Genomic DNA, 13,643 nt, shown 5'->3' with positions numbered 1-13,643 from the left:
TGTGAGTAAAAGACTCGAACCCAGGATCTTCTGATTTATAGGTGAGTGTCATATCACAAGACCGCATAGCCGCAAAATACACTTTATAAATACCATTTGCAAGTGTTACCTCATACACAGCTGTCATAATAGAATGCTAGTAAACCAGGATTAGACTTTAAAAATGAATGAGTTTGAATGAAAAACTTAAATATATTCAAGAAATAGTAACTTCATTCCTTACAATTATTTTGTATCAGACGTGATGTATCAAAATGACACAGCAGGAAATTTCAGTTTGTGTCAAGAGTTCCATGAATAAAAAATTTAAAAAACAAGAAAAAAAAAAAGGATTTTAAAATTCCTGCTGGGAGTTAGAAAAGAACACAACAAAAAATATTGAAAGGAATGAAATAGTCTTCCAACCAAAAAATAAGTAAATAAGAAGAAGAAGAAGAAGAAGAAGAAGAAGAAGAAGAAGAAGAAGAAGAAGAAGAAGAAGAAGAAGAAGAAGAAGAAGAAGAAGAAGAAGAAGGAAGAAGAAGAACAGGAAGAACAAGAACAAAAAGTTGAAGAAGAAAACGAAGAGGAAAAAAGACATCACAGATGCACCTACCCCTTCTTCATCTTCCTTCTTCTTAACACCCATAATGTTTCCAATGTTTGTACCCGCCAACTCCCATTCTTTTTTCTGGGCCTTCTTCTTCTCCTTCTGCTCTCGGTGCATGCGGACAACAGCGCAACCTTTACGGGCCACAACTGCCATGTCCGATGTGGGGTCCTGCAAGAACAATGCATGTAAAAGAACGATATGTATCAGTTTAGCATTCTTAAGCAATTGGATTCAGTAGTCTGATGTCACGCCGCCCGGCAATGGTGGCCATCTTGGTTCTAAACAAAGAAAATCATTACTTTTTATTCTTCATGCTGGCTAGAACTATTCATATGCCTTGTAATCAGATATGTAAAACTCAAAACAAGATCAAATTTATCGGGGTTTTTTCCTCTGGATACGCTTTTATGCTCGCCGGAGAAATATTTCATACGGGTGTCCGCCATTGTTCCGTTAGTTTCGAGCCAGTGTTACTAAGTTACCATGCGTCATTTAAATCGAACATTTTTCTACATATTGATGAATTATTTTAATTGAATTCTACTCCTAAATGTTTTATTTTAATTTTTTTATGAAGGTAATTATTATACTTAATATCAACTCTTGTCAACTTTGGAAGCGATTTTCTCAAAATTAGGGTTTCACACCCTAGCCCATGCATATGACCATAACTTCATGAAAAATCACCCGATTTGCTTCAAATAAAGATTAAAATGCTCAAAAGACATTGGGCTTTCAAAATATGCAAAAATAAAAACCCGCAAAACAAAAATGTTCATCATGCGACTGATTATGTCAGGGACGCACATAATTTACCTTTAGTGGAATGACAGGCTCTGGTTGCTTGGTGAAGACGATTCGCCCATCCAGAAAAGGGGGAACAATATTGTGAACCTGTAAATGGATTCTTGCCTCCCCTTCCTCCTCAAAGTCGGCATCTACGTTCATCGCAGCCACCACGCCGCTTCTCATCATACGATTCGTCTCCCACAGCTCATTGTCCTGAAAAAGGGGGAAAAACATCAAAGTAACAAATTAGAGAGCAGGCAGGCACCAGAGTCAGATAAAATCTCAAGAATAATGTATAAAACAGTGCTAAACAAAGCAAAGAGAAAAATACAAGGAAATTCTTTTTTAAAACAGCCCAAAAAGTCAGTCTGCCTTGATTGTTTCATTCACGATTTTTAATAGATTTTTACAATTCAGTTTAAGTACGACTCTTGAGACAAATATCACCGTGGGAATAAATAAAAGGAAATTTCAATTATTTTGTTCCATCAAAGTAATGTTGTAGGCTTGAGACTGGAAGTTGAATCACAACAAAAACTGGCTTTTCAGAAATATAAAAGACTGACCATCGATTGGCAGTAAAATTTAATGTCATTCTAATTATACTTTAAAAAAAGAAAAATGTAACACATTTAATTTGTTGTTGACCGGCAAAACTTTTTAAAAAAATACTTTCACTTTCATCCAGTTTAAAGGCTACTTCTAAAATAATTGGTTAAATCTAGGTAAAGAGGTAAATTTACATTAAGTTCACATGAACTTTAATATTCATTTTCATGTTCATTCATTTAATACATTTTAAATTTCAACCAAGCTTGTTTTGCGATAATACTTTATCCATATGTTTTTACTTTCATGAATATATTATTATTATTTTCATGAATATATCATTATCATTATTATTATTATTATTATTATTATTATTATTATTATTATTATTATTATTATTATTATTATTATTATTATCATCATCATCATACGATATATAACATGTCAATGTTACTTTTGTGTCAAATTGCTAACATAACATTGGAGAGCAGTGGGAGATGCCTGATGGGAATGGTACAAACAATGGACGTTTCAGGTACAAACCCTTCATCAGCACAATAAAAAAGAAAAAAAAGGGAAGATTGAAAAATAAAATAAAAATAAATGTCCGTTTAACTCTGAACAAACCTGGATAAACTGCTCCACGGACCTTAAGACTCTGAAGGACTACAAAACATAAAAATGTTGACCTTAAAACTAAAAATGGACAGGCAACCTAAACACACAAACCTTGTTGATCTGCCTTTGCTGGGCAGACATTCGCTTCTTCTTCTTCTGTTCCATCTCCTCCTCTTTTTTCTTGGTGTACGACTGGGAAGCCCCTGAGAACGGATTGCTTTCGTCGTCATATCCCTCGTCCATATTGTACCATTCTCTGTCCAGCCTCTTCTGTTCCTTCTCCCACTCCAGTCGATCTTCTTCTGATTCAAAGTCCAGATCTTCTCTTTCTATAATTAGAGAGAAAAATTACAAAGATACAAAAAAATTTTTTAAATAAATCAAAATAGAAATTAAAAGAAAAAAAACAAACAAAAAAAGAAAAAAAACAAGAAAAAAAAACAGAAAGAAAACAAAAAAAGACCCCAAAAAAACAAAAAACAGAACAAAAAAAAAATAAATAAAACGAAAAATGCTTAATCAAGACTTGTCAACCAGCTTTAACATTAATAGAATAAAAATAATAAATTCCAAAATTTTAGCTGACTATATTATATCCCATGTTTTGAGGTCTCAACGGTTCATAAGTTGGTAGAGTAAATTGGATCACATGCAAAGAGACCAAGTACCAGTCTCGGGTACAGATAAGACTCTCATTTTTCTGACCCTTTCCCCCCGTCAGGGGTACCCGATAACTTGGTTCGGTAGAGCACTGGCTTCGCACGCAAAGGGACTGAGATCAATCCCAGGTGCAGTCGAGATTTTTTTCTGACCCCTCCCCCCCCCCCCTGTCCACCCAGCAGTGAATGGGTAGCTGAGTCTTTTAGATTTGGCAGAAAGTACTGTGTGATAGGAATAATTTTACTCAAACAATTAGATGCAGTCTTTTAAACTGCTGTATTTAACACTTACGATTCTCGGATAAATCGCATCTGCAGATAACTTATCTGAAGCCCAATTTACAACATAAAAAACACCCATTCACTAACCTCCCGATTTGCCAATTGCATTTCTAGGTGTGTAAGAAATCTTCTTCCTGTCCTTCATCCACTCATTGTACTTGTAAGTAGGCGTGGCTTTCGGTGTGTAGTCTTCTTTTCTTCTAGACCTGACAATGTGTTTGGATAGGATAAAATTAAAATGAAGAAACAAGTAAACAGTACATAAAAAATCAACAAACAACAACTTGAGTTTGAGATTTTATATAGCGCAATATCCACTAAACGTGCTCAAAGCACTTTAGAAAGGGCCCCTAAAAATTTTTTTTTTTTAAATTGAGCTTTATATAGCGCAATATCCACTAAATGTGCTCAAAGCGCTTTACAAGGGGTCCCTGGCCAACAGCAACTTTTAACACGACGTCTGTTGGCGATATTACAATTTTTCTGACAAAGACAATGCTGTTAACGACCAGGTACTCATTTTACACCTGAGTACGGTGAGAGAATGTGAATAAAGAGCCTTTTCCAAGGACTCAACTATGCGCCGAGCGTGAGGCTCGAACCCAGGACCTTTCAATCTGAAAGCGAGTGTCATAACACTAGACTACATAGCCGCACAGTACATAAAAAAAACACCAACTTGAGCTCGAGATTTTATATAGCACAATATCCACTAAACCTGCTCAAAGCGCTTTACAAACGGCCCATGACCAACAGCAACCCGTAACATATCTAGCACGAAATATGACACCAATGAGGCAATATTACAATTTTTTTTACAGACAGAAACAATGCTGTTAACAACGGCCAGGTACTCATTTTACACCTATGTGAGTATAGATACTTTTGCAAGGACTCAACTATGCGCGAGCAAGGCTCAAACCAGGACCTTTCGATCAGAAAGCTAGTGTCATATCACTAGACCACATAGCTGCACAATAGAAGAAAGAGGGTTGACCTTATTTACAGTTATACAAAATTGTCCAAAGTTTTGGTCAAATTGACCACAATACACTTTTTAGCTAATTCAGGTACTTAATTGATTCACATGTTTAACTGATTCAGGTACTTAATTGATTCACGTGTTTAATTGATTCATATATTTAATCGATTCAGTGTTTAATAATATAGTTACATATTTAATTGATTCACATGCTTACTTGTCTGACTGGCTTTTCTTAGAACTCCTCTCTGACAGATGGCTATGATGACTACTGTGGTGTTTTAGTTGATTCAGGTACTTAATTGATTCATGTGTTTAACTGATTCAGGTACTTAATTGATTCACATGTTTAACTGATTCAATGGTTAATTGATTCACGTGTTTAATTGATTCATATATTTAATCGATTCAGTGTTTAATAATATAGTTATATATTTAATTGATTCACATGCTTATTTGATTCAATGCTAACTTGTCTGACCGGCTTTTCTTAGAACTCCTCTCTGACAGATGGCTATGATGACTACTGTGATGTTTTAGTTGATTCAGGTACTTAATTGATTCATGTGTTTAACTGATTCAGGTACTTAATTGATTCACATGTTTAACTGATTCAGTGGTTAATTGATTCACGTGTTTAATTGATTCATATACTTAATCGATTCAGTGTTTAATAATATAGTTATATATTTAATTGATTCACATTCTTATTTGATTCAATGCTAACTTGTCTGACCGGCTTTTATTAGAACTCCTCTTTGACTGATGGCTATGATGACTACTGTGGTGTTTTAGTTGATTCAGGTACTTAATTGATTCACATGTTTAACTGATTCAGTGGTTAATTGATTCACGTGTTTAATTGATTCATATATTTAATCGATTCAGTGTTTAATATAGTTACATATTTAATTGATTCCATGCCTACTTATCTGACCGGCTTTTATTAGAACTCCTCTCTGACCGATGGCTATGATGACTACTGTGGTGTTTTAGTTGATTCAGGTACTTAATTGATTCATGTGTTTAACTGATTCAATGGTTAAGTGATTCACGTGTCTAATTGATTCATATACTTAATCGATTCAGTGTTTAATATAGTTACATATTTAATTGATTCAATGCTTACTTGTCTGACCGGCTTTTATTAGAACTCCTCTCTGACCGATGGCTATGATGACTACTGTGGTGTTTTAGTTGATTCAGGTACTTAATTGATTCATGTGTTTAACTGATTCAGGTACTTAATTGATTCACATGTTTAACTGATTCAATGGTTAATTGATTCACGTGTTTAATTGATTCATATATTTAATAGATTCAGTGTTTAATATAGTTACATATTTAATTGATTCACATATTTAATTGATTCAATGCTTACTTGTCTGACCGGCTTTTATTAGAACTCCTCTCTGACCGATGGCTATGATGACTACTGTGGTGTTTTAGTTGATTCAGGTACTTAATTGATTCATGTGTTTAATTGATTCACCTGTTTAATTGATTCAATCGATTCAGTGTTTAATATAGTTACATATTTAATTGATTCCATGCTTGCCTGACCAGCTTTTATTAGAACTCCTCTCTGACCGATGGCTATGATGACTACTGTGGTGTTTTAGTTGATTCAGGTACTTAATTGATTCATGTGTTTATCTGATTCAATGGTGAATCGATTCACATGTTTAATTGATTCATATATTTAATCGATTCAGTGTTTAATATAGTTACATGCTTAATTGATTCAATGCTTACTTGTCTGACCGGCTTTTATTAGAACTCCTCTCTGACCGATGGCTATGATGACTACTGTGGTGTTTTAGTTGATTCAGGTACTTAATTGACTCACGTGTTTAACTGATTCAATGGTTAATTGATTCGCGTGTTTAATTGATTCATATATTTAATCGATTCAGTGTTTAAAATAGTTATACATTTAATTGATTCACATGCTTAATTATTGATTCAATGCTTACTTGTCTGACTGGCTTTTCTTAGAACTCCTCTCTGACCGATGGCTATGATGACTACTGTGGTGTTTTAGTTGATTCAGGTACTCAATTGATTCATGTGTTTAACTGATTCAGTGGTTAATTGATTCACATGTTTAATTGATTCATACATTTAATCGATTCAGTGCTTAATAATATAGTTACATATTTAATTGATTCACATGTTTAACTGATTCAGTGGTTAATTGATTCACATGTTTAATTGATTCATATATTTAATCGATTCAGTGTTTAATAATATAGTTACATATTTAATTGATTCACATGCTTAACTCTCTCAAGTTCATAAGCATGGAAAATGGAACAAATTTGTTCGATTTTCAATGAGGGTGAACTCGAGAGAGTTAATCGATTCAAAGCTTACTTGTCTGACCGGCCTTTATTAGAACTCCTCTCTGACCGGTGACCGTGATGACCACCGTGTTGTCTGATGCTGCCGACGTCCCTCCTTCTCTCAGATCTGTCACTTCTATCGTCACGTCGCGACGAAGACGATGAGTGTGTGCCAGGTGTAGGGAAATCCCAAGATGACAAGCGGGGTTGGCCAGAGTCATCCTCGTCATCATCCCATGTGGAGCGTGAAGGAGTGTCTGGGAGAGAAAAAAATAATTACTTTGGAGTGAAGGAGTGTCTGTGAGAGAAAAAAAAAATTACTTTGGAGTGAAGGAGTGTCTGTGAGAGAAAAAAAAATAATAATTACTTTGGAGTGAAGGAGTGTCTGTGAGAGAAAAAAAAATAATAATTACTTTGGAGTGAAGGAGTGTCTGGGAGAGAAAAGAAATAAATAATTACTTTGGAGTGAAGGAGTGTCTGTGAGAGAAAAAAATAATAATTACTTTGGAGTGAAGGAGTGTCTGTGAGAGAAAAATAAATAAATAATTACTTTGGATAATTCAAGATGAGATTAAAAAAATAAATAAAGAGAATATTACATCTCACCCGACAATAAACCAAAATTTAATTTATCTATACGCAACTAACTGTTGATAAAATAAAACTTTGTGCGGCTATGTGGTCTAGTGGTATGACACTCGCTTTCGGAAGGTCCTGGGTTCGAGCATCATGCTCGGCGCATAGTTGAGTCCTTGGAAAAGGCTCTTTACTCACATTCTCTCACCGTACTCAGGTGTAAAATGAGTACCTGGCCGTTAACAGCGTTGTCCTTGTCCGAAAAATTGTAATATCGCCTAACAGGCGTCATGTCCCATCCTACATGTTAAATGTTGCTGTTGTAAAGCGCTTTGAGCACATTTAGTGGATATTGCGCTCTATAAAGCTCAATTAAGCCAGTGACTGAATGTGGAAGTATGGAGCAGGACAGAAGCTTGTTTCGGTTGGCAGTTGCGGAGGCCATGCCCACCAGGCATAAGCCACGATGATGACAATGATGATGATGATGATGATGATGATGACAATGATGATGATGATGATGACAATGATGATGATGATGATGATGATGATGACAATGATGATGATGATGATGATGATGACGATGATGATGATGACGATGATGATGATGATGGTGGTGATGATGACGATGATGATGATGATGATGATGATGATGATGATGATGATGATGATGATGACGATGATGATGATGATGATGATGATGATGATGATGATGATGATGATGATGACAATGATGACAATGATGATGATGATGATGATGATGATGATGATGATGATGATGATGATGATGATGATGACAATGATGATGATGATGATGATGATGATGATGATGATGATGATGATGATGATGATGATGATGATGACGACGACGACGACGATGATGATGATGATGATGATGATGATGATGATGATGATGATGATGATGATGATAATGATAATGATGATGATGATGATGATGATGATGATGATGATATAAAAATTTAAGAAAATTACCCTTGACTCTTATGTTGGGAGTTGGTATTTCATCTCGATTATATTGAAAACGACCAGTCTCTGGAGTTTCATCCCAACTTCTGGAACTCCTATGCGAGTGACTACGATCAGATCTGTCATCTGAACGGGAGCTCCTATGACTGTCCCGATCTGCAGAAAAGAAAAAAAAGAAAATAAATAAATGAAGGCTAGGGACCCTTTGTAAAGTGCTATGAGCATGTTTAGTGAATATTGTGCTATACAAATATTTATGCTCAAGTTTTTTTTGGTTTCTTTGTTTTGTTTTTTGCTCTTTTTTAGTGAAGCTAAAATATGAACTATTTGTTTATTTAGATATTAATATCTAAGACACACCAGATAAAACATAAAGGAAAATGTTTCATAATTGGCTATAATAAAAATGCCATTGCCAGATTTGTAGGAGCTGAAATTGCCTTTATGCATCAAAAGCACCTTTGAACATACAAAACTGAACATTACCCCTATTTTATTTGAGGTCTTTGTTGCCTTGTCACTATCTCCTAAATAATTTGCATAGCTGCCAACCTTTCAAAGAGCGAAAGCGGGACACCCTAATGCACAATATCATCATGACCCAAAAAAACAGCAGTAAGCAGGGGGCAGCGTGGCTCAGCGGTATGGTCTTTGCCTTGTACCCAAAAGGTACCGAGTTCGACTACCCGCCTCGTTGTGTGTCCCTGAGCAAGTCACCAAGCCCTAGCTCACTTTGCTGCACTGCGGCTGATGCCTGGGTTATTCTAGTCTTCCCTTGGAATAGAATATACAAATTTCCCCTTGGGGATGAATAAAGGGAATTAAACAATTACTTTTTAAAAAATCAAGTTTGAAATATTGTACAATATAATCTAGATTTAGTTTGCTCCTTGTTTTGATTTTCTTGTCAAAAAAAGCATAGACCTGGGACATGCAGGGGTCATTTCCATTCATATAAACAGTCAAATCTTGTTTTCGTTAAATTTTTCTCAGATTGCCAAATCTAGACAGTCCCCATTTTATCAGGACAGTTGGCAGCCATGAATTTGTGACCCCTCACCTCAATCTGGTACTAGGTAAGTATTATTGTGCGGCTTTTGTGGCCTTGTAGTATGACACTCGCCCTAGGATTGGAGGATCCTGGGTTCGAGTCCTGCTCTGAGCGGCGTAAAGCTGAGTCCTTGGAAAAGGCTCTTATTTCCTCACAGCACTCGGGTGTAAAGTGAGTAACTAGCTGTTAACAGTATTGTCTCTGATGGAAATAAATTGTAATATCGCCTAGCAGGCGCAATGTCTCTTCCTACGTGTTGAGTGTTGCTGTTTGTTAGGGACCCCTTGTAAAGCGCTTTGAGCATGTTTAGTGGATATTTTGCTTTACAAATATTTATGCTCAAGTTTTTCAGGGTTGTTTCAATTTGTTTTTTTCCTTTTCAGTGATGCTAAAATTGAGTATCAAGTCTGGATATGAAATCTGAAAAGCCTTAAACGAGTATCAAACATATTTTATAAATTATTAAATGAATTAAATCAATACAAATTTTTTAAGAGAAGGAATGTAGATATTTATACTGGAAAAAAAAAACAAAAAAACCCAACAAGAACAATAAACTTAAATTAAAAGTAATTCTAATTACAGTAGAATTACTTTAAACCGAAATTTTGGGGACCTTCTAAACCATTTCGGTTTAAAGCAAGTTCCCGTTTTGCGATGTTTTTCAAGGGTAGTAACTATTTAAGAAATTTGCTCATTTAATCGTATCATGGGTTTCCCCTTAAATGTAGTTGTTGAATAAATGCCGTCTTCGTAACCATTTTAAAAATTATTATTTTTTAATTTAATTTTTTTTTTTTTTGTGTGTGTTTTAAAAATATTTTTGGGGGTTTTCGTTTTCAATTCAAAATTGTTGAAAGAGTTGAGTTCGGGATGCCGTGTTTTTTACATATCTCCATCTTGATCAACCTTTTTTTCATCGACTTCACGTAGTATTTTGATTTTAAACTCAAACGTGTAAGCACAGTGCTTTCTTTTAGACATCTTTTAGTAAAATGCAAAGCTAAAATAAGATCGAAAGTTCTTGTGCGATAATTGATAATGAATGATGCGCAGCTACTCAGAGGTGAAGTGAAATGAAATGGAGTGTCAATGCTAAGCTGTCTACTACACACCAAGATATGAAGTGAGTAGAAAAGTGCCAGAAGACAATAGAGAATAAAAATTTTTTCGCAGCAGTGGTGGGGTTTGAACCTGCGACCTTATTGGTACGACAACTCCGCCTGACAGGTGAGAGCGTGGCTCTACCGTGTGAGCTATCCACGAATACAAAAATATTCGTTTCAAACCCAAGTCATATTTCTAGAGCCCACTACACACCCCTCTTTTGTTGAAAGCCATTAGGTTCAAATGCCTAATTACATAGAACCCACCACCCCGCCCCCCTCTCACACATACATTCAATCAAAGTGGAAATGAAATGGCATGTCAATGGTAAGTTGTCTACCACCCCTCTCCTTATGGTCAGTTCCAAAGCATCAACACACGAGCGAGAACATCTCTACACCCCAACTCCCCCTCTTTCCTAATTTTTCGCCTGCCAGTCACCCGTTGTCTTCCTTTTCCAGTCTTCAATAGTGGTGCTGGCCAAACCCAAGTGCAGTGATTGAAGTGTTTGCCTACCCCCACCCCTCACCCTCATCTTATACTTACGCTCTTTGTTTTAATATCGCCGGGCATTATTATGTGGGGCCACCTTCCCGAATTTTTGAAGAAAAATAAATAGAGAAAAAGGGAAGGTGCTCTCAAGTTATTTCGGTTTAAAGAAAGTCCTTCTTAGAAGTATTTCGGTTCATCGTAAGAATTAGTACAAAGATAATGAAGAAACCAGTACAATTTATTAAATTCTTTGCGGTTTAAGGTATATTTCGGTTTAGCTTCTTTCGGTTTAAAGTAATTTTACTGTACTTATTACTTTCAGGCTGTACGTGCCTTGTCCAACTTGATCAGTGTTGGTTTAGGCTTGTTTCTTTTGTTTGTTTTTTTTCTTGAAAAGGGCTTTGAGCACAATAAGAGGAATTGGGCTCTATATAAAAAGTCATACAGAAAAGATTACAGATTTACAAAGACAGTGGTTAGAGACCACTTTAAAATACCTTAACACTCACACATATGTAAACATTCCATGCACACACACACACACACACACACACAAACATTTCAATTCAATTCAAATATTTATTTATTGTCGGCATTAAAAAATGTTTCATAAATAATGTAGTCAGGCTAATAGTAAAATAGAAGCCTTTGACCGACATATAAGAAGCCTTTGACCGACATATAAGAAGCCTTTGACCGACATATAAGAAGCCTTTGACCGACATAAACACACAATCACAAACCTCTGCCTTTTCTGTGCTTTCTGTCTCTATCTCGATCTCTATCTCTTCTCTTGTCTTTATCCCAATCTTGAGAGGAGACTTTTAACCCCCTTTCTTTATCTCTTTGAATCTTATCAAGTCGCTCCCTTGCAGCTGATGAAACACCACCAGGATGTGAAGGGGTTTCCTCTCTGGATTTTCTATAGTGTCTAAATGAAGAAAAAGGAAAAACAAGTTTTTTAAAAAATGTTTTAATCCAAACATTTTAAACGAACAGAAAAAAAAAAAAAACTCCAACTAAGTCAGATAACATCAATCCTTTTGAAAAGAACGGTGTCATTTCGTGTATTCAAATGAACAAAATCTGTTAATTAACATTGATATTGAATTGAATCTATCATCACCCAATACAGTACTCGCTGGATTCTAGCATGTTCTCAGGAGAAGCCTAAAAAGGATGCTAGAATCTGACATGCTGAAATCCTATACTCATGGGAGGTAATGACTTATAATTATATAGATAAAATTTTGTCGTCCCAGCTCCAGAGTGTCACTTTGCAGAGTGTGCTGGAATAGACAGGTAGATAACCACTCCTCTCGGACAATCATCATAATGTAAACAATGGCAGTGATTGCTAGACACAGCAAACTGCACAGATTTTACTATCGTTGGTATGTATTTAAGTAAAATATCCACTGTTCAACTGCTTGATCAATAGAACTAACACAGAAAACTATGTGTAAATTTAAACGTATATTATCTGATCGAGAAAATCGTGTGATAACTAGTCACCCATTTGGTGGTATAAAGACAATAACAATGATCAGTGGTTGGTCGATTTCATTCCCGTTACTGTTTATGAACAAGCAACTATGTTTGTCCAAGCACGTATGAGGGTGTGTCACAAATTCCATGTTTTGATTGGTCAAAAATCTACTGGTTAATTCGGCAAACTGTATGGTAATATGTTTATACTTTTACTATTCTTGGTAAGGAACAATAGACACCTAAATAATGTAAACTATGGCAGTGGTTGGTAAACATAGCAAACTACTAAACTACACAAGTTTTATAATCAATGGCTTGCGTCAAAGTAAAAAAAATACCCACTGGTCTACTGCTTGATCATTAGAACTAACACAAAAAACTATGTGTAAATCTAAACGCTTATAATATGATAACGAAAATTGTGTGATAATTTGTCACTCATTTGGCGGTATAAAAACAATAACAATAATCAGAGAGGTCGATATCACTCACGTTATATGATAAACAACCAACTATGTTTGTCAGATAGGCCTAACAAATAATAAACTGAATGACTCTGCTTATTTTTACAGATTCAGAGACAAAATTCAAATTGGTAATGTTAATGGGATGATGATATACGGCATCCTCGTAAAAAAAAATTCATACTATCATTTATACTTCTATCTCTAACTTCTAACCTGTCTTGCTCCCTCGACTTCGATTTTTTGCTGGAGGAAACATCAATATCAACATCGTCATCGTCCTCATCATCTCGATATGACATGACTTTTGAACGTTTGGGCGTTGAGCTTCCCTTATCATCGTTCGAATCTCTTTTCAACGCTGCAAGTCTATCCAATCCCAATATAGATTTACGAGGAAGAATGTCTGTTGGCTTTTTGAAAGTAATCAAATCGCCGCCTTCTTTTGAAGGTCCTTTTTTCATGATAACTAGCCCTCCTCGTTCTTCATTATTTGATCCCTCAAGTCTGTGAATATCGTCGTCCATATCAAACGAAGCCATGGCACAATGATGCGATTACAGAGATCTTTTTAAAATCAAAAGTATAAGACAAGAATAATAATAATACAAGTTCATAGGTACCGTCTTGTTCTCGTTTTCTCTACTTTCGTTTTCTCA

General features: G+C 35.5%; 1 protein-coding gene across 1 annotated transcript in view; it reads right to left on the bottom strand.

The window, feature by feature from the left end:
• Positions 1–13,643, bottom strand: part of LOC144976596 (pre-mRNA-splicing factor ATP-dependent RNA helicase PRP16-like) — a 33,770-nt gene extending 20,127 nt beyond the window's left edge. The window contains exons 1-8 of the mRNA XM_078920891.1: positions 13,201–13,643; positions 11,773–11,960; positions 8,386–8,535; positions 6,848–7,073; positions 3,577–3,695; positions 2,660–2,877; positions 1,409–1,594; positions 596–760 (exon numbers count right to left, since the gene is read on the bottom strand). Coding sequence (XP_078777017.1) covers positions 596–760; positions 1,409–1,594; positions 2,660–2,877; positions 3,577–3,695; positions 6,848–7,073; positions 8,386–8,535; positions 11,773–11,960; positions 13,201–13,526 — 1,578 coding nt within the window. The 5' untranslated portion in view covers positions 13,527–13,643. The remainder of the gene's footprint in view (positions 1–595; positions 761–1,408; positions 1,595–2,659; positions 2,878–3,576; positions 3,696–6,847; positions 7,074–8,385; positions 8,536–11,772; positions 11,961–13,200) is intronic.

This window comes from Berghia stephanieae, chromosome 7 (genome assembly GCF_034508935.2).
Source record: "Berghia stephanieae isolate SIO BIC M18660-M18661 chromosome 7, UCSD_Bste_1.3, whole genome shotgun sequence".
NCBI lineage: Eukaryota > Metazoa > Mollusca > Gastropoda > Nudibranchia > Aeolidiidae > Berghia > Berghia stephanieae.
This window is presented reverse-complemented; position numbering and strand designations above follow the sequence as displayed.